Consider the following 26,750-nt stretch of genomic DNA (forward strand, 5'->3'; position numbering starts at 1 on the left):
CGAGAAAGAAAAATGAAGCTGGAGGAATCAGGCTCCCTGACTTCAGACTATACTACAAAGCTACAGTAATCAAGACAGTTTGGTACTGGCACAAAAACAGAAATATAGATCAGTGGAACAGGATAGAAAGCCCACAGATAAACCCACGCACATATGGTCACCTTATCTTTGATAAAGGAGGCAAGAATGTACAGTGGAGAAAAGACAGCCTCTTCAATAAGTGGTGCTGGGAAAACTGACAGCTACATGTAAAAGAATGAAATTAGAACACTCCCTAACACCATAACACAAAAATAAACTCAAAATGGATTAAAGACCTAAATGTAAGGCCAGACACCATCAAACTCTTAGAGGAAAACACAGGCAGAACACTCTATGACATAAATCACAACAAGATCCTTTTTGACCCAGCTCCTAGAGAAATGGAAATAAAAACAAAAATAAACAAATGGGACCTAATGAAACTTAAAAGCTTTTGCACAGCAAAGGAAACCATAAACAAGACGAAAAGACAACCCTCAGAATGGGAGAAAATATTTGCAAATGAAGCAACGGACAAAGGATTAATCTCCAAAACATATAAGCAACTCATGCAGGTCAATATCAAAAAAACAAACAACCCAATCCAAAAATGGGCAGAAGACCTAATTAGACATTTCTCCAAAGAAGATATACAGATTGCCAACAAACACATGAAAGAATGCTCAACATCATTAATCATTAGAGCAATGCAAATCAAAACTACAATGAGATATCACCTCACACCGGTCAGAATGGCCATCATCAAAAAATCTACAAACAATAAATGCTGGAGAGGGTGTGGAGAAAAGGGAACCCTCTTGCACTGTTGGTGGGAATGTAAATTGATACAACCACTATGAAAAACAGTATGGAGTTTCCTTAAAAAACTACAAATAGAACTACCATATGACCCAGCCATCCCACTACTGGGCATATACCCTGAGAAAACCATAATTCAGAAAGTGCCATGTACCAAAATGTTCATTGCAGCTCTATTTACAATAGCCAGGACATGGAAGCAACCTAAGTGTCCATCAACAGATGAATGGATAAAGAAGATGTGGCACATATATATAATGGAATATTACTCAGCCTTAAAAAGGAACAAAGCAGTTATTTGTAGTGAGGTGGATGGACCTAGAGACTGTCATACAGAGTGAAGTAAGTCAGAAAGAGAAAAACAAATACCATATGCTAACACATATATATGGAATCTAAAAAAAAAAAAGAAAAGAAAAGAAAAGAAAAAAAATGATCAGAAGAACCTAGGGGCAAGACGGGAATACAGATGCAGACCTACTAGAGAATGGACTTGAGGATACGGGGAGGGGGAAGGGTAAGCTGGGACAAAGTGAGAGAGTGGCATGGACATATATACACTACCAAACATAAAATAGATAGCTAGTGGGAAGCAGCTGCATAGCACAGGGAGATCAGCTCGGTGCTTTGTGACCACCTAGAGGCGTGGGATAGGGAGGGTGGGAGGGAGGGAGATGCAAGAGGGAAGAGATATGGGGACATATGTATATGTATAACTGACTCACTCTGTTACAAAGCAGAAACTAACACACCATTGTAAAGCAATTATACTCCAATAAAGATGTTAAAAAAAATCACATCAAAAAAAAACAACAAAACAAAACAACTTAAGAATAAACCTGACCAAGGAGGTGAAAGACTTATATGATGAGAACTATAAAACACTGATAAAGGAAACTGAAGATGTTTCAAAGAAATGGAAAGATATCCCATGCTCTTGGATTGGAAGAATTAATATTGTTAAAATGGCCATACTACCCAAAGCAATCTACAGATTTAATGCGATCCCTATCAAATTACCCAGGACATTTTCCACAGAAATAACAAATAATTCTAAAATTTATATGGAACCATAAAGGCCTCAGAATTGCCAAAACAATCCTGAGGAAAAAGAACAAAGCAGAAGGCATAACCCTTACAGATTTCAGACAATATTACAAAGCTACAGTAATCAAAACACCATGGTACTGACACAAAAACAGACATATGAATCAACAGAACAGAATAGAGAGCCCAGAAATAAACCCACAAACCTACAGTCAATTAATCTTTGACAAAGGAGGCAAGACTATACAATGGAGAAAAGACAGTCCCTTCAAGCAAGTGGTGTTGTGAAAGCTGGAGAGCCATATGTAAATCAATGAAATTAGAACACACCCTCACACCATACACACAAATAAACTCAAAATGGCTTCAAGACTTAAATATAAGACATGACACCTTAAAACTCCTAGAAGAGAACATAGGCAAAACATTCTCTGACATAAATTGTACCCATGTTTTCTTAGGTCAGTCTCCCAAGGCAATAGAAATAAAAGCAAAAATAAACAAATGGAACCTAGTCAAACTTATAAGCTTTTGCACAGCAAAGGAAACCATAAATAAAACAAAAAGACAACCTACAGACTGGGAGAAAATATTTGCAAACAATGCAACCAACAAGGGCTCAATTTCCAAAATACACAAACAGCTCATACAACTCAATAACAAAAAAACAAACAACCCAATCAAAAAATGGGCAGAAGATCTAAACAGACATTTCTCCAAAGAAGACATACAGACGGCCAGTAGGCACATGAAAAGATGCTCAACATCACTAATTATTAGAAAAATGCAAATCAAAACTACAAAGAGGTACCACCTCACACCAGTCAGAATGGCCATCATTAAAAAGTCTACAAATAGCAAATGGTAGAGAGGGTGTGGAGAAAAGGGAACCCTCCTATACTGTTGGTGGAAATGTAAATTGGTGCAGCCACTATGAAAAACAGTATGGAGGTTCTTCAAAAAACTAAAAATAGAGTTGCCATATCATCCAGCAATTCCCACTGCTGGGCATATACCCAGACTAAACTATAATTCGAAAAGATACATGCACCCCTATGTTCATGGCAGCACTATTTACAATGGACAAGACATGGAAGCAACCTAAATGTCTCTGGACAGATGAATGGATAAAGAAGATGTGGTATGTTTGTATGCACACATGTACACACACACACACACACACACACACACACACACACACACACACAATGGAATACTACTCAACCATAAAAAAGAATGAAATAATGCCATTTGCAGCAACATGGATGGGCCTGGAGATTATCATACTAAGTGAAGTCAGAAAGAGACAGACAACTACCATATGATATCACTTATATGTGGAATCCAAAATATGACACAAATGAACTTATTATGAAACAGAAACAGACTCACAGACATAGAGAACAGACTTGTGGTTGCCAAGGGGGTGAGGGGATTAAGGAGGAATGGATTGAGAGTTTGGGATTAGCAGATGCAAACTATTACATAAAAAATGGATAAACAACAAGGTCCTACTGTATAGCAAGCACATGGAACTATATTCAATATCCTGTAATAAACCATAATGGAAAAGAGAAAAAAAGAATGACTGAACACATAAACATACTAAATATATAGAAACCAATAAGTTCATTATAACACTACCACTAAAAATAATAGAGGAAGTCACCTCATACCGATTAGGGTGGCTACTATGAAAAAACCAGAAAATAACAAATGTTGGTGAGGATGTGGAGAAATTGGAACCCATGTGCACTATTGGTGGGAATGTAAAATAGTACAGCCACTGTAAAAAACAGTATGGGGGCTCCCCGAAAAATTTAAAATAGAATTACCATATGATCCAGCAATTCCACGTCTGGATATATACCCAAAAGAACTAATATTGTACAACACAAGGAATATAGCTAATATTTTACAATAATTATAAATTTTGGAGTATAACCTTTAAAAATTGTGAATCACTATATTGTACACCTCTAACTAACATAATATTGTACAGCAACTATAATAAAATAAAATAAAATATTTGATCACACAAAAAAAGAATTGAAAGTAAGGTCCTGAAAAGATATTTGTACACCATGTTGATAGCAGCATTTTTCATGATACAACTGGAGGCAACGCAAGTGTCCATCAATGAATGAATGGATAAACAAAATGTGGTATATACAACAATAGAATATTATTCAGGAAAGGAAATTCTGTCAAATACTAAAACATGTATGAACCTTGAAGATATTATACTAAGGGAAATGAGCCAGTCAAAAAGAGACAAACACTGTATGATTCCATTTATGTGAGGTACCTAGAATAGTCAAATTCATAGAAACAGAAAGTAGAATGGTGGTTGCCAGGGGGAAAGGGGAGGGGAGAATAGGGGGTTGTTATTTAATAGGTTTAGAGTTTCAGTTTTGCAAGATGAAAAGAGTTCTGGAAACTGATTGCACAACAATGTGAATGTACTTAACACTACTAAACTGTACACTTAAAAAATGGTTAAGATGGTAAACTTTATGTTACGTGTGTTTTACCACAATTTTTAAAAATAATAGAGGAGGGACTCATAAAACACCATTTAAGATGGTTGGGGCATCAATTCACTACTGTGAAAACTGTTAACTGAGGGAAACAAATTTATCCAATTTTCCAACATAAACTGTATTTCAGGGTAACCTAATAGCCCTCAAGGAAGAGGAAAAGATTTTATACAGAATTCCAGCTAATAAATGAGAAAGAAATAATAAAATTTAAAACAACCTCCTGCAACTCCTAATAAAATTACTGACTCAAGCAGCAATTATTAACGGCTGCTAAAATCATTAGGTAAAAAGATAGGAAACTTTATACGGAAGGGATCTGAACATCACCAACCTAAACTCACTGATCAAGTTCAGCATCATTAAAATGGAGACAATCAAGCACATTGTGCCTCCCTGAAGTAATGAATTATGAAGAACACAGTATTCCCACTCCTCAAGACGAATCTAATCAAGTCTTCATTGCTAACTTCTAGTCTACAGATAAAATATGGGGTATAGAACAAATTAACTGTACGAGGAAGCAATCAGTCAAACTCAAAATTACCCTGAAAAATTCTCAGGAAGCAATCAGTGAAACCCAGAATTGTCCTGGAAAATTCTCAGGACACACGAACCAGTTTCTTCAACAAAGCAATGATGTGAAAAATAAGGGGGGGTGGGGGGCCCTTGTTGGGTGGAGTAGGAAGAGGTACTGCTCTAGATTGAGAAATTTCAAAGATATAACAAACACAACACTTGGTGCACATTTGGTTTCTGATTCAAAACAAGCTCAACTGTAAAAAGACAATTTTGACATGAAGGGAAAATTTGAATATGAATTGTATTAGACAATGTTAAGGAATTGTTATTAATTTTGTTAGGTGTGATAATGACATACTTAAACAAAAGCTTAAGAACAAGAAGAAATAATCTCTCTGTGCTGACATCTGTCCAACAAGGTGGCTTGGAATGTAAGGGGAAGGACCCCTCCAGCCACTGCAGAGGGAGACATAAGTGGTTCAGACTCCCAGGAAGAAGTCAAAGGCCCAAGCATGCTGTCCTACAGTCCCTCCAGCAGAGTGGAGCCCAACCCCACCCCACTGGTCCACTGCCTGCCCCTCATATGGCCTAAAGCTTGGGTACCATCTTGGGAAACCCAAAGCCAACAGCCATCAAGGTTAGATTTTGATCCCAGAACTCAAGCCCTCCCCTTTCCCTGAGACTCTGAGGCCACATTTATTGGCAGGAGATTTTGTGAGAGAACAGAGCTGGACTGAGAGAAGCCTGACAGCAGTCCCTCCCTTTCCCTCTGGGGGGCCCTCTTGTCCAGCTCCCACTGAAGGAGAATGACACAGAGAAGATGCAGATGAGAAGGGTGCCAGCCTGGGATCCTACACCCAGACCTTAGCCTGCTCAGATTTTAAAAGGCGAGTGAAGAAAAGTGTGGGGGAAAAACCACAGGCACAGGCATCAGACCTTCACTGGCAAAGGTTCTGATCAGATGACCCAGAAGAAGTGATCCTGTCCAAGTCAACCATGCTGGTACAGCAGGAATACCTGAAGCCCCAGAGGAAAGGGCCTGGGGGGCCCACACTCCACCTGACTCATTAGAAAGAAAATGCAAACTGAAAGAGAGAAGGTGAAGATGGGAGGCAACAGTGACCTATGGCACCTTGCTGGCCCCTTGCAGGGGCTGCCTACTGAATTCCACCTCCTGTCTCTAGCCCAACACTCCCAAGGCTGGTCTCACTCCCAACAACTCCCTGTACCTCAAACCACTTTGTACTTTCCCATACCTTTGTTCCCTATACCTGGAACACCCCTTGCCCCTCCCCCTCCTCCAAACTCATCCTTGCAGGTCCAGCTCAAATGTCATGTCCACGTGGCACCCTCCCTATGTCTGGAACCAGGAGGAATTAGTCCCTCTGAGGAACTCTATGCAACTATGTTATAAGCCTGTTTTCAGCCCAGTCTTAGCCTGCCGCACACTCTAGCAGTTCGGGTAGGGAGCCCTGCCCTTGCTGAGCCATCGTGAGCTCCTGGAAGAATGGTGCGACTTCCTCCTACGGGCATCCCTGCTCTTGACACAGAGCCTCTGTGCACACGGGCAACACTCGATAAACAAGGGCAGAGCTCATCAAGACACCAACAGGTGCGTGGGTCACTGTGAACTGAAGTAAAAAGAGCTGGTTTGCTTTCCTTCCAGGCCTCTGTGGCCCTGGCTTAGGGAGGCTTGGTGAGGGGCTGGGCTTGGCTAAGTTGTTAAGGGAGCCACCTGGAGAGGGAAGAGAAGAGCCTTCTGGAGGCCTGCTTCTTCAGAGCACCTTGCTAATACAGACAACCACTGACACACAAGGTGCCAAAGGGTGTTTTCAGCATGGAATGCCTTAAGTCACACACACACACACACACACACACACACACACACACACACACACACACACTCATCAAGTTCTTATCAAGCATAACCAAGAATCAGAACAAGAGATAAGGGCAGCTGCTTTCTTAGTGGCGAGAACAGCGATGAAGGGAAGAGGCCCCAAAGCCTTTGACTCGGGGCCCACATGTCAGTCTACTCTCCTTCCACATCAACCCTGCTACTGGCCCTACGACAGCTTCCCCAAAGGGATTCTGCAAACACAGCTATGTCCACCGTGGGGCACAACAACTTGGTAAAGACAAGGTTCTCAGAAGTACAGACTGAGGCGCAGGGCAGTGATGCACGTACCTCTGCCCCCAAGTTCTTTGGGCACGTGCAAGGACTGTGCTGACAGCTGCCAGAGACCAGGGGACCATCCAGCAGAGCCCTAGCCCCGGCCCAACAATGGACCCTGAGAGCCCACTGGAGTGGGAGCGGAGTGTCCATAAACACACTCGTTAAATCTTCAGGGTCTCCCCTCAGTTGTGGGCAGGACGCTTTTCCCAATAAACACCAAGCACTAAATATCCAGGTGGGTCGCTAACCAGCAAGCCAGATTCCTCTTCTAGGACTCTTAAGATGCCACACTGCCTCACATCAATGAGCTTCTCTCTCCATGCCCAGTCATGGAACCGTGCGAACCAGGGGCCTGACAACTATCACAGAGAGGGTCTGCTTACCAGCCCCTCGGTTTCCTCCGTCATCCTCTGGAAATGTGCAGCCATAGCCATGTAGTCTCGCATCTGCTTGTGACATTCGAGACACTTGATACTGTGCCGGATGAGCCTCACAGGGTCTGGGTAGAGCGGCAAAGCTGGAAGCGGGGGGCTGGCACTGCTTGAAGTGAGGCCGTGCTTGGGGGAGGAGGGGGGAGCCGGGGTTGCTGGTGCCATGGAGTTCGCGGGGGCCGACGCGAACATTTGGTCCGCAGAGATGGGCTTCACAAGCAGCTGAGAGCACTGCATGACGAGCCCCTTGCTCTTGTGGTCACGGGCGTGCCGGAGCAGGCTGCACTTGTTGAAGAAGAGCAGCGTCTGGGAGCACAGTGTGCACAGCACCTCGATGTGGACGCTCCGCCGGCCGTAGTGCTGGCTCAGGCTCTTCTCTAAGGCAAACGCATCCCCACACTCCAGGCAGCAGTACCCACTGGCCGGCACGTGGATCCTGCTGTCCGCAGGCGGGCTGAGATTTGGCGCGTAGAGGGGCACGGGGTTGGAGCTGTGGAGGACCTTGTTGAAGACCTCCACAACCAGTGGGGCGGCCTTTTTCACCTGGTGGACCAGGGGCACCGACATCTGCGTGAGCTGTGGCTGGCTCCGCCTCTGTGCTGAGGACTTGGCCGTCACGGATGCGGCCACACTGTGGGGGACCAGATTCAGGTTGGCCAGGTGCACGGCTTTGGGCAGGAGGTTGGCAGGGGCCAGGGTGGATGCCTGCAGTGCTGTGCTCTGCTGCTGCTTCTTGCCCATCTGTGAGCCCGAGGCAGCCCCCTTTGGGCCCCGGGACCCAGAGCTGCAGCAGGAAGTTGAAGATTCACTGGCTTTTGTCATGCTCTCATCCCCCTTCCTGTCACCCTGGGGGCTCCCTGAATTTGTGCCCACCTCAAGAAAGTGCTCCGCCCCAGACAGGGCAGTGACCTCATCCTCTGGCACCTCGCTCGGGGCCTCAGCAATGGCGCTTCCTAGAGGTGACCCAGCAGGGGACTTACTGGGATCATCAGGGTCTGGCAGGATCCTTGTGACAGTCCGTTTGATTTCCCCTGATGATGTCTTAATGGTTTTGATTCTGACTTTGGGAATTGCTGGTGGGGAGCTGGCAGCCACAGAAGGGGAGCCTTTGCTGCTGCTGTCACTGCAGATGCTCCGAGGGCTGTCTGATGGCTTGATACTTTTTCTAGTGGCCTCCAGAGGGCTCCGGGGACTCTTTGGTGACTTGGGCATTTTGGGGCTGCCTTTGGAGCCCTCTTTTGTGGGCCCTGAGGGATCCTTTGTGTGGGTAGGCTGATCCTCCTTGGTGACACTGGCCACTCGTTTAGCCTGCAGGGCCACCAAGGCTGCAACACAAGAGGACAGCTTGGAATGAGCTGGCTTAAGACGCTGCCTAGGGGGCACTGACGAACAGGTACCTAGCTCCGAGGCAAGCCCCTTAGGCTCTCCGATACTGTTGCCGGGGTGGCTGTTGAACTCCAAAGCTTCCCCAAAGAATCGACTGGTATCCAGCTCCTTGTGAGGTTCCACTGCCTTCTGCCCACCTTGCTCGTCTTCCTGCTGACTCCCCAGGGGCAGGGGTTCTGGCTTGGGTTCTTTCTTACAAAAGTGATCAAACATATGCAGCTCTGGGACTGGAAACTTAGTCAGAGCCTCCAGGATCGGGCCCCCCACAGACTCACACCCAGGAGGGGGTGGGAAATAACTGTCAGAGTGCTTGGGCTTTATCCCAAACCCATTATCTTTGATGGCATCCTCGGGTTCGGGGCTGGAGATTGGACTGAACTGGTTAAAAGTTGGTAAGGGCTCTGACTTGGAAGGTTCCAGCTTGCTGGCGAAACTCCTGGTACTATCTCCATTCATGAAAGTGGAATCAAACTTCCCACAGTTGTGGCCTAGGTTGTGGGGATCTGGAGGCAGGTCCGAGCCCCGGAATCCATTGTGTAGGAGGCTGGGAGCAACGTGGTCTTTCTCCGCTTCAAATGACTCCTGGCGGCTGGTGTTCTTGACGATGACACTCACGGCTGGCACATCTGAGGCTGATCCTGAGTGAGACAAGGACACATTCTCATCCATACACATGCCTGGAGGTTTGAGGGGACTCTCATTCTCCTCACTAGGGGTCTGGATGGCCTCCTTGGCATCAAGGCTGGTGGGGTCTGGGATGTCAAAGGCAGCCAGAAGGTCATCAAAATCTGGAGTTTTCATATCCCCCATGGCTGGATGCTGGCAAGGGCTGTAACAGAAACAGAGAACAGAGTCAGTGATCACCAGGATCCCACTGGGCTCTGCCCAGCATCATCTTCATCACAAACCCATCTCGCTAACACACATGCAGCCAGCATGCACATGCACAAATCCCCACGCTATGGGAAGTCACACACCTGAGTTTTACCCCAACAGGTTTCCAAAATGCTGGGGACATTGGGGGAGGAGTGGAAGAAAAGTTAGTATGTAGTGACAAGCCTGCCTGGCAGGCTCTAAACATTAATACGTGGAAATTCCTGGTTGGTTGCATAGCCAAAAAGAGGGTACACTCACACCACACTCCCTCAATTTCTCAGGGAATATCATCACTCCATGATCATAAGCATTAGCAAAAAACCAATCACTCAGCCCTTTAAAAAAAAAAAGCATGGCTCAGCACCTCCGTTCTTTAGAAAACTTCTGATTCATATATGAGACTTGGCTATAACTTCTGCTAATTTACTCTTAGTAATTAATCATTAACTTTGTATAACTTGGTTTTTTGCTGCATGAATTCAAGCAAATCCAAAATGATTTGCCACTGCCAGGATTAAACAAACTCTAGCAGATTATATCATCCCCTAGGTGTTTTTTCTCTAGTCAGTGTCTGCTTGATTCCTTAATTTTCACCCCAAATCTGTTATTGGTTGGTGAATTGATCACTAAACCTGAGGGACAGGGTGACTCTCAAAGAAGCACACAGTTATCAAACTGGCCAGGGGATAGTTTTAGAGAAGTCCTAAATTTTATTTTAACTTAATACACAAAGGAAAGAAAATCCTGTTTCCTTCATGATCTGGAGAAGCAGCAGAGCTACAAAACTACTGCAAAGGAGGAAACCCAAGATCCTACGAAAGAGGCCTTCCCTTAGGAAGTTACTAAAATACTCACACTTAGATAAGACATGAAGCTGCCTGGCTCAAACCTGCTGGAAAGAGGAAGAAAAAACCCCACTATCTCCCTTGTTCAGCGCATAAATCCTGCAACTGCTTCAGCATCCCAGAGCCTTATTTGCTTAAGTATTTCCTACACCATGTCTGTACTGAAAGCCTCTGTGAATGCAGATTGACAGAACTCTTTTAGAAAGCAGTACAGTAGCTGCACAGAACCAGATAAGGGGTAAATCCTTGGGTCCGGGAACCCCACTGCCAGAAATTTATCCTAAGAACAAAAATTCCCAAAAGCTATATGCAAAAGTGTACAGCATTATTAAAACAACACAAAAAGGAGACACCCACATACACACAAAGAATCTAAATGTCCAAGGACAGGGAATGGTTAAGTAACGGATAGACTATTACGTAGTTATTAAAAATCCCAATTATGAAATCTATGTAGCAACATGAAAATTACTTAGTATTAAGATTAAAATAAAAAACAAATACAAAAATGTTGTCAAACTATGACAATGTAAAACTAAGTATGCATTTGAGCCAAGATTAAAAGAGAAAAGTAATTTATGCAGGGTGGTGGGATTACTGGTGGGTTATTTTTTCACAACTTTTGTGTGTGTGTGCTGGTAGATTGCCTTTATAATTTTAAAAAGGGAAAATAAAGAAAAAAAACAAAAATTAGAACCACAGGGGAACAGCTGGCAGAGATATATCTATTGCCATCCCATGGGATCAACAGGCTTCCAGGTTTGGTTTCTTGTCCCACCCCACCAAGCCCCAACAAAACACATCTGCCTTCTTAAGAGTTCTCACAGAAAATGAAACAGACTGCCCCATTGGGAAGATATCTAATTATGGTAGATACTAATAAAGTGAAATACCAGTTAACTAAATATGAGTTGGCAGAATATCTCGCTGAAACGAGATGTAAAGTTTCTGGACAACAAATGATTGTCTGGTGGAATAGAAGTGTTGGAGCCCATAAGCGAGGGGAATATACTGGATATCAGTGGAAGCAATCAGCATCCCAATACCAAGTGAACTACTATGCAGGCTGATCCCAACTATAAGGAAACACCTATGTGGTATTTGCTTTATAAGCTTATCTCCAACTCCCCCCTATCCCCCTTCAGTCTAGGAAAAAAGATTGAGGGAGAAGGGTGGAATAGATTGGTCTTTTTAAGGTGCTGGGAAAAGCCTGTGGGGGAGGAGGGGTAGTAGTTGGCAGTGTGTGCAAGGATTATTGAGAAGTCTACTATTGTTTAACTCCAAGTCACAGAGGCTTTGAGCAGAGAGATACAACATGAAAGTAATGACGTTCTCCACACAGAGAAATCTCAGGGATTGGCCAAGAATGGTCAGAGGTCAGAGCAAAAAGTATCTTTTGCTAGGAAAATCAGAGCTAATAAATGGTGTGGTAGCTCAACATCAGCAGCAGGAAAAACTTTTATAACCTTTGAATTTTAAATACCAAGGCTGATACTTTTAAAAGCCAAAGATCAAATCCTGTTTTCTATTTAGCCCTAGTAAAGACAACCAAAATCAGCAGCAATCGATAACTGTTAAAAGACTTACAGTGGGGGACTTTCCTGGTGGTCCAGTGGTTAAGACTCCGCGCTCCCAATGCAGGGGGCCCGGGTTCGATCCCTGATCAGGGAACTAGATCCTGCACGCTGCAACTAAGACCTGGTGCAGCCAAATAAATAAGTAAATAAATATTAAAAAAAAAAAAGAAGACTCACAGTGTGCCCAAGTGTCTGTACTTCTTTAAACTCTGCTCTAAAGTAAGTACTGCATTGTTTATAAGTAGAAAGTAGAAATTAATCAAAATGTACCCTGTTATAAAAGCAAAGGAAAGGGACTTCCTTGGTGGCACAGTGATTAAGAATCCGCCTGCCAACGAAGTGAGAGAGTGGCATGGACATATGTACACTACCAAATGTCAAATAGATAGCTAGCGGGAAGCAACCACATAGCACAGGGAGACCAGCTCGGTGCTTTGTGACCACCTAGAGGGGTGGGATAGGGAGGGTGGGAGGGAGATGCAAGAGGAAGGGGATATGGAGATATATGTATACGTATAGCTGATTCACTTTGTTATACAGCAGAAACTAACACAACAATGTAAAGTAATTACACTCCAATAAAGATGTTAAAAAAAAAAAAAGAATCCGCCTGCCAATGCAGGGGACACAGGTTTGATCCCTGGTCCGGGAAGATCCCACATGCCGCGGAGCAATTAAGCCCGTGCGCCACAACTACTGAGCCTGCGGTCTAGAGCCCATGAGCCACAACTACTGAGCCCGCGTGCCACAACTACTGAAGCCCGCGCACCAAGAGCCCATGCTCAGCAATAATAGAAGCCACTGCAATGAGAAGCCCACGCATTGAAGAGTAGCCCCTGCTCAACGCAACTAGAGAAAGCCAGAGCGCAGCAACAAAGACCCAACGCAGCCAAAAAAGTAGAAAAAAAAAAGCAAAGGAGAAACTGCAAAGAAAAAGACTACCGATAAAAAGTTCTATTCATCAAAAACCTGCCAACGCGTAGTTAAAAAGCCAACAACCAAAAGGAATATTTGCAACATATGATAATTACTATCATTAATATCTTTATTAATATGTAAAAGGTCCTTAAAAAGTAGTTAGTAAAAGATAATCAACATATTAGAAAAATAAGCAAAAGTGATGAGCAGGCACTTAAAAAAAGAACAACCACAAATGGACAATTGATACATAACAAAAGTTGCAACCTCACAAAAAATTAGAGAAATACAAATTAAAATCATGAGAAACATTTTTGGCTTATTAAATTGACCAAAGTTTTACTAAACTAATAATCCCCAGTGTTGGCAGAGATGTGGCAAAATAAGCATTTTGAAAGTAATAGAAATTGATACAACCTGTCTAAAGAGCAATTTAGCAATACATACATAAGGCTCAATAATTCCACTTCCAGATATTTATCCTAAGGAAATAGAGATGCATGTGACAAAAATAATCATTACAGAATTATTTATAACAAAATTATTTTATGGGGCTTCCCTGGTGACGCAGTGGTTAAGAATCCGCCTGCCAATGCAGGGGACACGGGTTCAAGCCCTGGTCCGGGAAGATCCCACATGCCACGGAGCAACTAAGCCCCTGCGCCACAACTACTGAAGCCTGCACTCCTAGAGCACGTGCTCTGCAACAAGGGAAGTCACCACACTGAGAAGCCCACGCACCGCAACAAAGAGCAGCCCCCGCTTGGCACAACTAGAGAAAGCCCGCATGCAGCAACGAAGACCCAACACAGCCAAAAATTTAAAAATTAAATAAATAAATAAATAAATAATTTTATAACAAAAAATGAGACACAAACTAAAGTCCCAACAATAGGAATTTAGTTCAATAAATTATGGTCTATTTACACAATTAAATACTAGGCATCATTATAGATCAATATTTAAGACTATGAGAAATGCTCCTAAAATGAGGAAAAAAGATACTGAAGTGTATACACAGTACAATCTCTATTTAAAACAAAAAAATTTTTTTACTATACATAGTTCTTATGAAAAAGGCCAGAGGAATACTCTAAAATGTCAAAAATATCTCAACAGATAATGAAATTATTTTCTTTCATTTTTACCTACATTTTCAAATTATTTATTCAAACGATTTATTTCAAATTTTATTGCTTAAGTAATTTTATTAAATGATATTTTTAACCCATGAAAAGAAGAAGAAATTAGGCAGGCCAAAAAACCTGAGGCGCTTGGGGCTTCCCTGGTGGCACAGTGGTTAAGAATCCACCTGCCAGACTTCCCTGGTGGCGCAGTGGTTAATAATCTGCCTGCCAATGCAGGGGACATGGGTTTGAGCCCAGGTCCGGGAAGATCCCACATGCCACGGAGCAACTAAGCCCGTGTGCCACAACTACTGAGCCTGCGCTCTAGAGCCTGTGAGCCACAACTACTGAGCCCGAGTGCCACAACTACTGAAGCCCGCACGCCTAGAGTCCATGCTCCGCAACAAGAGAAGCCACCACAATGAGAAGCCCGCGCACTGCAACAAAGAGCAGCCCCCACTCCCCGAATCTAGAGAAAGCCAGTGAGCAGCAACAGAGACCCAACGTAGCCAAAAATAAGTAAATAAATAAGTTTAAAAAAATAAATAAATAAAATTGCAAAAAAAAAAAAAAAGAATCCACCTGCCAATGCAGGGGACACGGGTTCGAGCCCTGGTCCGGGAAGATCCCACATGCCGCGGAGTACCTAAGCCCATGCGCCACAACTACAGAGCCTGTGCTCTAGAGCCCGCGTGCCTAGAGCCTGAGCTCCGCAACAAGAGAAGTCACTGCAATGAGAAGCCCGCGCACTGCAGTGAAGAGTAGCCCCCGCTCGCCGCAACTAGAGAAAGCCCGCATGCAGCAACAAAGGCCCAACGCAGCCAAAAATAAATAAATAAAATAAAATAAATAAATTTATATTTTAAAAAAATTTGAGGAGCTTCTTACAGAGGACTCTAAAAATCACTACTATAAAACTCTTTAAGCACATCTGGCATGACTCAGCAAGGGACTGCCAGCTAGAAAATCGGTGAAGTAACTTAATTAAAATTAAAGGTGTACTCAAAATAAAAAGCTTCAGCATACACCAGTGTCTGCAACTTGTTGCAAGCAGCCAAAGTTGGAAAGAGCAAACCACAGACGTCTGCCTGCCTACCTTGCCTGGGGGCAGTCCTCAGGACCCAGAGGTGATGGCCCCTGCCCCATGTCCACAAATACCAGCCTAGGAACCATGGCTCACCCTGCAGAGCACGCAGCAGGGTTCACCCTGAAGCATCTGAACAAGCTAGATCCACGCATGGTGAGCTCACCCAGTGATCTAGAATGGCCTAGTCAACAGGCAAGGCAGGCTCCCCGGTTCTCTGAGCCCTAGGCCGAGAGCAAATTTCACTCAAAGGTGAGAAGGTGGAACCATGCTATGATACATACAGCCCCCTTGGGGGTGAACTGGCAGACTGACGCTGTATCCTCTCAGGGTAAGTTTCTATTCAGGGAAGATCTGGAAACTAAAACAAAAGTTACAGTGAATATAAATACCCAATTTTTATTGCAGGGTCTAGTAGTTGCCCAGGAAATTTTGCCAAACAGTTAAGTAAACATATAAACTAGGTGAGAGGGAGGGAAGAACACCTTAATTTTAAAAGGGCCTCATCAGGCCTAATTAACCTATTTGAATTCTTTGTGGGGATAAAAACAATATGATTATGGCAGAACTAGTAGGCAGAATTTCTAATGCCAAAATTCCACCAAAAAACAACAAACTGAATTCCATGTTGCATGTATGTTTGTCTTTATGTGATTGTGATTTATGGGAAACCATGAATGACGGTGTTTTTTAACCCATTGACCAGTTCTGGACTGGAGCTTGATGCTTTCATAAATTGCCTAGAATGATAGTTCCCAACCCAATGGGGACCCAACTTCATATCCACAGATGTGTTCCCAATGACCAGCCATTAAAAACACCACTACTGAATGAGAGTCCATGAAAAAATTAATTTGAAAAGGAGGTCTCAATGCTTTGGGAACCAATAATCTAGCAGAAAAACATTAGGCTGCAAGATTCATGAGGGAAGAGGCTTATCTGTCTCGTTCACCACTGCATTCTCCATTAGGCAGTCAATAAATATTTGCTGAAGCAATAAAACGAAACCTTCAAGACTGCAAATGGCCTAAAAGCTGCTCCAGAAATGAAAATGCGAAATTAAAAGACAAGTTCTCAGGAGGCTGTAAGAATAGGCAAAATTATGGCAAAGGAGCATTAGTGAAAGCAAATGTGAAGGAACGTTTAGGGAAAAGCAATTCCAATTATACTGGAATGTATATGGTTATGGTTAGAATAATGGGTTCTAAGCTAAACTGTTCAATAAAGAAGCATCAGCTTAGACTGTTCCCTTAAGACACCATGTTGCATGTTTCATCACAAAAGGCCCAGAAAACACTGGGCATTATCAGAAAGGACACTGGAAAAAAAATAAAACTTGTGATCCTGCCCTTCTTCACAACCACTCAGTGTCCACAGAGAGATGTGCTGAGCAGTTTTGGCTCCCCACACTTTAAGAAAGATGTACCAGAGTTGGAAAAGGTCCTGAGAAATGAGACTGAGTAGATGGAAGAGCTTTCTAATGAGAGCCTAAAAATTAGAACTCTATTTTATTCTAGAGAGATGAAGATTTAGGGGAAAGGGGGAACATAATTAAGTATAGGTTTGTTCATCAAACCTCAAACACTAGAGAGCAGAGGGCAGCATTTTTGAAGTTTGAAGTAAATAAAAGATATAGACCAAAACCAACAACAACAACAACTTAATCCATTAGTCAGAAAATATATTGATATTGTTAAAGGTAAAATATATAAATGTAGTAACATCCACACTTATTCAAATCTAGAATTTTTTTTTTAAAGGCTCTGAGAAACTAAGAACGAGGAATTGTCACTAAATCCATGAGCTTTCTTTCCCTCAGCATTGAAGCCTTTGAATTTCAAATAACGTTAAACTTGATCACCTGTTTTTCTTAACAATATTAAGTTCAGCAATAACAGGACATCAAGGGGGCAGAGACATTCCAAATTTAAGAAAAGTCTGATCTCTATTCAGTATATTCTGTCTAATGAAACAAGGTAACATCACAGATTTACACGATGAAAATGAAAGACATGATTTAGGGAACACTGGGCTGTGAGACAACAAAATTGTTTCCTTTTATTTGTCACCTTGTTGGATGAGGACTAGAAGGAAGGATGAATGTATGTATGTTTTACAACCTGTAGGTGAACTCTTTACCCTACTGCCCCACATGACTGAATGTGGCGTAGATATTGACATAAACTGTGTTCAATTATTGTTATAACAGTTAAGAGTTTAAAAATGGATAAATAGGGGCTTCCCTGGTGGCGCAGTGGTTAAGAATCTGCCTGCCAATGCAGGGGATGCGGGTTCGAGCCCTGGTCCAGGAAGATCCCACATGCCACAGAGCAACTAAGCCCACGTGCCACAACTACTGAGTCCGCATACCACAACTACTGAAGCCTGCACACCTAAGGCCTGTGCTCCACAACAAGAGAAGCCACCGCAATGAGAAGCCCGTGCACCACAACGAAGAGTAGTCCCTGCTCGCCACAACCAGAGAAAAGCCCGCGTGCAGCAACAAAGACCCAATGCAGCCAAAAATAAATTTATAAAAATAAATAAATAAAATTTCCCTCAGCTTTCTATTTCAGAAGGAACATCCCAGGGGACAACAAAGCAAAAAATAACTCAAACTGTATGAAACACAGAGAGAGAGAGAGAGAGAGATTATTTAGCAGACCCTAAGAAAGTGCTTGAGTTGGTTCCCAGGTGGGAGAACTTCTGTACCAGGAATGGAAACTGGGCAAGGGGAAAGAGAGAATGAGCAAGCAAGCACAAGAGCAAGCTGCTACTCCCATGACTTGCAGGAACTTCAATCTGGACTCTGGCTGGAACACTGATCAGAAAGAGACACTGCTTCTATGGGTGGTAGAGAAGGGAGCTCAGTGAAACTTTAGCTGGATCAAAGGAAACAGAAAAAAAGAGTTCCATGTTCTTGGACCCAGAATGAAGCCCCAGACTGGGAATAGTAGAGCTAAAAGAATAAGAAATTGTGAACCACAGAGAACTAGCTTTCACCCCTATGCTGTCACCAATTACCTATGTAAGGATCTTAGGCAGGCCTTGGTTTAATATGTAAAATTAAACTAACTTGAAGGGTCTCTGAGACCTTGAACAGGCTAGGCTACAACAGCTGGGCAAATTAATCTAGAACTATTGGATTTCTACATAAAACTTAAGTCCTAAAGTAGACAAGCAGACTCTCTACCACATATATACTACTGCCCTCCTGAATACACTTCTGAGGCCTTCTTATAGGTCTAAGTGATCCCAAGTCACAGACGTTCTGAGTCAATCAGTGGCCAATGCTTCATTTCATGAGGCACCTGGCATTCTAATCATTAGCAAAGAACAGCCCAAAGAGATTCTCAGCAGTATACAAGAAAACAGGTGCCCCTACAGACCCAGGCAAAACAACAAAGTGTTTCACTTGTCTTTTCCTCTATCTGGTCTTAGTCCTGCCAACGCATATTTTGCCAGAATGGTTGCTGTAAAGCACTTATCTGATCACAGAGACGTCCCAGTTCAAAATCCCCATCACCTTCAGTAAATAAACTCTTCTTCCAGCATGCAGAAGCCATTCCCATCTGGTCTGTGTCCACCTCTCCAGCCACTTCCCAGGGTACATTTCAGTCACTGGTGTCAGAGCTTGAGCTGTTCCTCCTGAGTGGCCCCAAACATAAATCTGCCCGAGAACTCCTCCTCATCCCCAAGCTCCTGTTCCAGGGCCCCACCTCCTGGATGCCTTCTCTGAGTCCTCTGCCCTTCCCTTCCTCCCTTCCTCTATGGCAGCACTTCCCACAGTAGGCTAGGATCCAGAGTTTTCTCATCAGTCTGTGAGTCTCCCCAGAATTGGGGTCATGTCCTTTACCTTTATGTCCAGGGCCTAACACACCTGGTTCCCAATGGTATGGGGGCTGTCACTGCTCCCACCCCTCCCAGAACCTTCCCTTGAAGCCTCTCCAAACCCTGGGTGATACACCTGTCCCTGCCTGCCCTGCCCAAGATGTCCGTCACCCAGAGGCAGCTTCTCTTCTCCCCGTCTAAGCCCTTCCACCCCAACCAAAAATTCCATTTCCCAAGAACAGAATTGCATTGCAAGCATTCTAACAAGACTCACAGGATGTTAGAGCTGAAGTGGACCTCAGAAATGACCTGGTCCAGTGGCTTCCAAATGCCCGTCTGCAGACTGCTGCTGGACTGACTGCAAAAGAATAACATGGGGAGTGACTTTAAAACACAGAATCCCAGGCTCCACTGTGGAAATTCTGATTCAGTAGGCCTGGGATGGATCCCTGCATTTTTTTAAAAGCTTCCCAGTTGATTCCAGGGCACTGGTCTAGTCCAACCTCTTCATTTTATACATGAAGAACTGAGGCTCAGAAAGGGGAAGTTCATCCATCAAATAATTACCAAATGCCAAGACTTATGCCAGGCACTGAGAACACAAAGGGAAGGCCCAGACCCTGTTTTTGAGTGCCCTCCCCTCCACAACCCACTGAAAACACCTCGCAACCACATACCTGTGAGTGCCACCAAAGGCTCATCAAGGGGACACAGGCTTCCTATAGGCAAGGAAGGGAGAGGGACTTTCTCTGACTACCCTTGTCAGAAGTCATCTCATCCTCCCTTGTGCTCCCTTTTGTTTCACTTATTTCTCCTCATAATTTTCTACCTTTAATGTAGTACCTTTAAACTACCTTTAATGTAGTTTACCAGTAAAATGTTCTCTCTTGTGCTATTTTATAAGCCCCTTGACAGGCACTCACTGAATCATTAATTAATTGGTATCCCTCGATTCTAGACTTGGATTTCTACTTGGATAGGCATCTCAAATCTAATATGTCCAAAATCTAACTCTTGATTTCCTCCTACCTTCTTTCTCATTTCAGTAAATGACAACTCAGTCCTTCCAGTTGCTTGGGCCAAACCTTGGCATCTTTGAGTCCTCTCTTTCCCTCATACCCTTCATCCAATCCATAAGCAAATCCCGTCAACTCTACCTTCAAAATGTATCCAAATCCAACCATTTCTCACCACCTCCAACCATCTTCTTCTCTCTCCTGGATTCCCACAAAAGCCTGATGACTGGTCTCCTTGCCTCTCCTCTTTGCCTCTACTACTCACTCTCAACACAGCAGCCAGAGTGCTGCTTTTAAAACATCCACCAGATCATGTTCCTCCTCTCCTTAAAACCCTTCAACACCGTCCCACCTCGCGCAGAGTAAAATCCAGTCTTCACCCCAGCCTACATGGCCAGGATGATCTAACTGCCCTCTGTCTCCTACACCTCTCTCTGTTGCCAGTCTGCTCCAGACTCCTTACTGCTCCTCAACCAAGCAGGGCATACTCCTGCTCAGAGCCTCTGCATTTACTATCCCCTCTGCTTGGAATGTTCTTCCCCTCAGATCTCTGTGGGCCCACTCCTCACTTCCTTCAGGTCTTTATTCAAACACCACTTTGTCAGGAGCCTTCTATGACCATTGTGCATAAGATACCAATCCCCACCCTCACCATCAATCTCTGTCCGTTTAGTCTGCTTTGTTTTCCTTCACAGCCCTTATAGCATCTGACACATTATATAATTGCTCATTTATTTATTGTCTGTGTGTAAGCTCCACTATGTTTACTAGATGGTAATCCACCGTTAGAAAGGAGGAGTGATGTGACAGGCTCATCTGTCCAGAAGGAAGATTGTTCAAGGATAGTCACAGATTCCTAAGCAAGTTTATTACCAGTCAAGCAGCTGGCAAATTTGCTATATTGTTTGTATTTAGCTTTTTAAAACTTTTTATAAATAGAGAGACCTTGAGTGGTGATGGGGCCTTGCCGGGGGAAAGGGTCTATCTGAAGTCGCACTTGTCTATGAACCCTGGGCCCCTGCAGAGCTAAGTTAAATATTATATTTTATTGGTGGAAAGTGCCTACTGGCCATTGTCCCCACAATAAGGTCATCTGTCTTGAGGTCTGGATCAGTGTGACGCCAGTGGAGGGGGAAGGCTAGCTCTCAGAACCGCAGGGAAGAGGAGAACACAAGGTGGTCTTGAGTCTTAAGACAAGAGGATACAACTCTGTGAATATACCAAAAACCATTGAATTACGCACTTTAAATGGGTAAACTGTATGGCATGTGAGTTATATCTCAATAAAGCTGTTAGATTTTTAGAAAAGATAAAAAGGAAGAAAAGAGGATAGAACCGAAAGGAACTGGGATTATAAAAGACTACAACTGACTGGGATGATACAAGTGGAAACTAGGTATAGGCAACAAAGTTTAAGCAGAGCTAAGAGCTGAGATAAAAACTGATACTTTGTAACCAGTACCCCCTTTTCCTTTCATTACTTGAAACAGATCTCAGCACTAAGGGACACTGCACTTTGTTAAAAGGGAACAAGACCCAGAGACAGAAAAAAGAGAGACAGGACTCCTCTTGTTCACACGCCATCCTTGAGGAGTTCCCCCCCACTGAACTTTGTAAAAGCATCATCTCTTGGTAGTAGGGATCCCCAAATTTAGGTAAGAAGCCAGTAGCCTCAGACCTGTTGGGAACCAAGCCTCCACTCCCTGAATAAAAGGGCCCCAGAAAAGAAAAAGTGGCCATTCCGCAGATCACTCCTTCCCCAGCTCTGGTACCCCTGTGTTTGGTGGCTCTGGGTGTGCCACCAATCTCATCTACCACAGGCAAACCACAGTCCCAAAGATCCCGAAATTAAAAGGTTGGGGTGGGGGACAAATGTACTATTAGTATTGGAGTGTCTCTTCAGTTCCCTTAGGTCACTAAGGAGTCTAGGAGCTGGTGAGTCAAGGGCCTGGTAAAGGATGCCTCTCCCAGGTACTCTACTCTCACTCCCCTTTTCTTTTTCTCACACCTACACACACACACACACACACACACACACATACTCTTCTCCTTCCCGTTCCTCTCTCTCCCCCTACTCCTTCCTACATGCCCCTCTCCATCCCTCCGTCCCTTTCTCTCTTCCCCCCTCTTCTCTCCCTCACAGATGTTCTTCTTTATCCCCTTGTTCCTCCCTCTTCTCTCCTTCCCCTCTCAAAAGAGATCTGGGTGGGCTCTTTCACCATGGCTGCTCAGACCCAAGGGCAGCCAGCCTCCTGCAGGAAAGCAGGGCGCCAGCCAAGGCAGCTTTTCACCAACAACCCAGCATGGCAATGGACCCAACATCCAGGTGTCCGCATGTATGCCCACTGTATATGTCCCTGGTGATCCAAGGGAATGATAGAAAATAATGTGTTCAAAGGACATCCCTATGTGCCCTTCCACCATCAGAAAAAAATGGAATATTAAAAGTCCTTATCTTTTTAAGATATTATCTGTGAAATGTTCACAGATAAAATGATGTGATATCTGGGATCTGCCTCAAAATAACACAGGGCAGGAGGAAGAGAGCAGGGAGGGCATGTATAAATGAGACAAGATTGGCCATGAAATGATAACTGTTGGATCTGCATAAGGAGTGCATGGGAGTTTATCATATCATTTTCTCTACATATGCGCATCTCAGCACACTAGGAACCAGACTCTTGGATAGTGGACTCTATGGGTGCAACTAGCTTACCACCAAGATCACACCCATTAGGATGGCTATGATCAAACAAAACAGAAAATAGCAAGTGTTGGTGAGAATGTGGTGGAGAAACTGGAATCCTTGTGAATCACTGGTGGGAATGTACTGTAGCCACTATGGAAAACAGCATGGCAGTTCCTAAGGAAAATTACACATAGTGGATATAACACTTCCACTTCTAGGTATATACCCAAAAGAATTGAAAGGGGTCTCAAAGAGGTATTTGTACATCTATGTTCACAGCAACATTATTCACAATATCCAAAAGGTGAAAACAACCCAAGTATTCATCAATGGATGAATGGATAAACAAAATGTGACATAAATATAAAAGGGAATATTATTCAGCCTTTAAAAAGGAATGAAGTTCTGATACATGCTAAAACATAGATGAACCTTAAAGGCATTATGCTAAATGAAATAAGCCATATACAAAAGGACAAATATCGTGTGATTCCACTTATATGAGGTACCTAGAGCAGTCAAATTCACAGAGACAAAAAGTAGAACAGTGGTTACCAGGGGATAAAGGGGAGAAAGGAAAAGGGGTTGTTATATAATGGGTACAGAGTTTCAGTTTGGGATGATGAAAAGGTTCTAGAGATGGACGGTGGTGATGGTTATGTGAATGTCCTTAATGCCACTGAACAGTACACTTGAAAATGGTTAAAATGGTGTAAATCAACTATACTTCAATAAAAATAATAACAAAAACACTAAAAAATTCTTGGATCCCCTTAAAATATGGTTAAAATGGTCAATTTTCTTATGTATGTTTTACCACAATTTTTTAAAATAATGATAACTACCAAGGAACATTGAAAAAAAAAAATCACTTGTGTTCCAACTCTCAGCTCTTCAAGGCCAGCTCAGGTCAGCCTAGACATCATACCTCAGTGAGGTTCTCAAAACAAGGGTGTGGTGAGTATTGCTGGGAGTGTAGAGCTGTGGAGAAAGGAATAACTTCTACCTATAGGCACATGGTCTAGTTTCCAAACACCACCTAAGGAAAGAAGAAAAATAAAATGTTTTTTAATAGGTCTGAAGGCAAATGTTAAAGTAAGTTAATAATAATAATAATAAAGTGTAGGTCAGACCCTGAGAAGAATCTCCAAACCTAATTCAAAGCGGGCCTCAAATGTAGTCAAAGATAAACTATCCCCAGTCCCAGATCTTCTCCCTTTCGCCTAGCATAGTGTGCTGGTTCAGAGCCCAGACTCTACGTGGGTTCAAATCCCAGTTCTACTACTTGCTAGCCATGTGACCTTGGCCAGATTTCTTCACCTCTGTGTCTCAGTTTCCCCGTATGTAAAATGGGGGTTATAGGGGTTAAATGAGTTAATATTTGTAACGCTCTTACAACACTGCCTTAAACATAGCAAATACACGTGTTTGTTAAGTATTCTGCCACCGACCTCAGTGGCCAGCAAGCTTTACCTCATTATTTTTCAGAGTACCCCTGCAGACCACTGAATCCCTAAACGTCAGGCTGACTGGGTGCATGCACAGGGGACAGAGACAGGGCAAGTGAAGGTCGGTTACCCCTCCTCGCAGCTCATCCTCCAGTGCTCAGGAGGGCTGAGGAAGCAGAGGATCAAGGAGTGAGCAAGGGGACCAGGGGGCAGGCAGGCTGGGGGAAAGTCACAGGTCGGGGAGAGGCAGGGAAGGGACAAGTACCAAGCAGGGGATGAGAATAAGAGAAGACATGGGAAAAGCTGGCAGACCCTTTTTTTTTTTTTTTAATCTAAGTGGTCCTCAATTGTAACTGGACATCAGAATCACCTTGGGAACTCTGGAAACTACTCATGCTTGGCCACAATCTCCCAAGATTCCAATTTTATAGGCCCGTGTGGAGAAACTAGTTAACAGTCCATCAAGTGCATGTACCCACAAATGACAATAAAAAGTCTCTTTTCTAATTCTGCTCACTCTCACTCTAATTCTGCATTCCCTCGCTTGACTTCATTTCTGTCTTAACTTTGACAGACCAGCATTTAGTTTGGATTCTAAATAGAGATATAGACAATATTAACGGAAAAATTTATAAGGGAATGGAAGGAAACTCATTATTCAATTCTATAGAAGGGAAATACAGAAAACTTTTTTTTCTTTTCTTATTTGGACCTTCACATTTCAAAACATAAACTAACAAGCAGACACTGTGCTGTCCAGATGAGGATAAAGTCAGAAACCAGGGGATGGGGTAGGGAGTGTCTTAGGGCTGACGTCCAAAATAAGTTAGTTCTGAGGTGCTCCAACGAGTGTGCCTGATTATTTATTCCAGGGTAACCTCAGTTCCTGCAGACACTGGATTCTTTAGGGTTATTCAGACCGTCTCTGGTGCCCAATAACACAGTTTGGCTGCAGAGAGGGGCTGGCAAACCTGAGCATCAGGCTCCATCCACCCGGGCTGGCTGCTTCTCTCAGGTCACCCTACCACATACACAAACGTGGATTTATAGGAACTTCACAGTTTATATCACACTATTGCCACTGCACAGGGAACTCGCCAGTTGAGTGGCAGAACCAAGACTAAAGCTGAGGCTCCTGCTTGCCTCCAACCACCAGACGGCCCTTCCGCTCAGGAACTCTGAACCAGGAGGTCTGACTTCACATTTCAGTTTCCCAACATCCTCATCTTTCCAAGGTGCTACTGTATATGGCACGCATTTTCCTTCAACTGGTGTTGAGACATTCACTACAGCCCTTGCCACAATTATGACACACTTTAGGGTGTTGTCAGACCAAGATTAGAAAACAACGTACTAGAACACTGTTCTAGATTAGAGGTTCTTCCAACACCAGAAAGATTAAGAACTGTCAGAGCCCAAGAGATTCTAGGAAACCATTAAATTTAAGCTGCTAACTCTACGAGCAAGGAAATGAAGGCCCAGAGAGGTGAGGTAATCAAATGAGATAAAGTACATAAACTGAAGAGTTTTTATTACTGTGAAAGATTCCTGTTATTCCTGGCAAGGTGACTGGCCCTGCCTTAGCTTCCCAGAGGGCCTGAAGTCTCCTACTCACAGTTACCCATTCAAATCTCTCCATAAAACACCCAGTATAGGGGCTTCCCTGGTGGCGCAGTGGTTGAGAATCTGCCTGCCAATGCAGGGGACACGGGTTCGAGCCCTGGTCTGGGAAGATCCCACATGCCGCGGAGCAATTGGGCCCGTGAGCCACAATTGCTGAGCCTGCGCATCTGGAGCCTGTGCTCCGCAACAAGAGAGGCCGCGATGGTGAGAGGCCCGCGCACCGCGATGAAGAGTGGCCCCCGCTCGCCGCAATTGGAGAAGGCCCTCGCACAGAAACGAAGACCGAACACAGCAAAAATAAATAAATTAATTAATTAAAAAAAAAAAAAAACACCCAGTATAAGGCTTATTAACCCTCAGACTAGTGATTCTAGCCCTGGAAGCACATTAGAAACACCTGGGGAGCAGTGCTACTACCTAACCCCACCTCTGGCCAATTAAATCAGAATCTTTAGGGGTGCGGCTGAGCATTTTTTAGAAAACAACCCAGAGGACTGATGTTGTCTGGGGCTGGGAACCACGGTCTTTAGACCAAAGTATAGTCCAGGGACCACTGGCCTCAAAAATCACCCCAAAATCTTGTTAATGATGCAGACTTCTGAGTCCACCTGCAGACTGACTCAATAGAAATAAAGTGGGTCTCGGGACTTCCCTGGTGGCGCAGTGGTTAAGAATCCACCTGCCAATGCAGGGGACACAGGTTCGAGCCCTGGTCCGGGAAGATCCCGCAAGCCACAACTACTGAGCCCTCGTGCCACAACTACTGAAGCCCAC

At 43.8% G+C, this 26,750-nt stretch overlaps 1 protein-coding gene across 6 annotated transcripts in view; it reads right to left on the reverse strand.

Moving 5' to 3' along the window:
* Positions 1–26,750, reverse strand: part of ZNF592 (zinc finger protein 592) — a 56,017-nt gene that overhangs the window by 17,861 nt on the left and 11,406 nt on the right. Inside the window, exons 2-4 of one of the 6 annotated variants that reach the window (XM_057544379.1) lie at positions 19,475–19,558; positions 12,251–12,361; positions 7,509–9,771 (exon numbers count right to left, since the gene is read on the reverse strand). In XM_057544379.1, the coding sequence (XP_057400362.1) occupies positions 7,509–9,752 (2,244 nt within the window). In that variant the 5' untranslated portion in view covers positions 9,753–9,771; positions 12,251–12,361; positions 19,475–19,558. Of the gene's footprint in view, positions 1–7,508; positions 9,772–10,673; positions 10,693–12,250; positions 12,362–19,474; positions 19,559–23,833; positions 23,945–26,750 lie in introns of those variants that run through there. The other 5 variants (XM_057544375.1, XM_057544377.1, XM_057544376.1 and 2 more) reach the window with 5 other exon arrangements.

Source organism: Balaenoptera acutorostrata, chromosome 3 (assembly GCF_949987535.1).
Source record: "Balaenoptera acutorostrata chromosome 3, mBalAcu1.1, whole genome shotgun sequence".
NCBI classification, from domain to species: Eukaryota; Metazoa; Chordata; class Mammalia; order Artiodactyla; family Balaenopteridae; genus Balaenoptera; species Balaenoptera acutorostrata.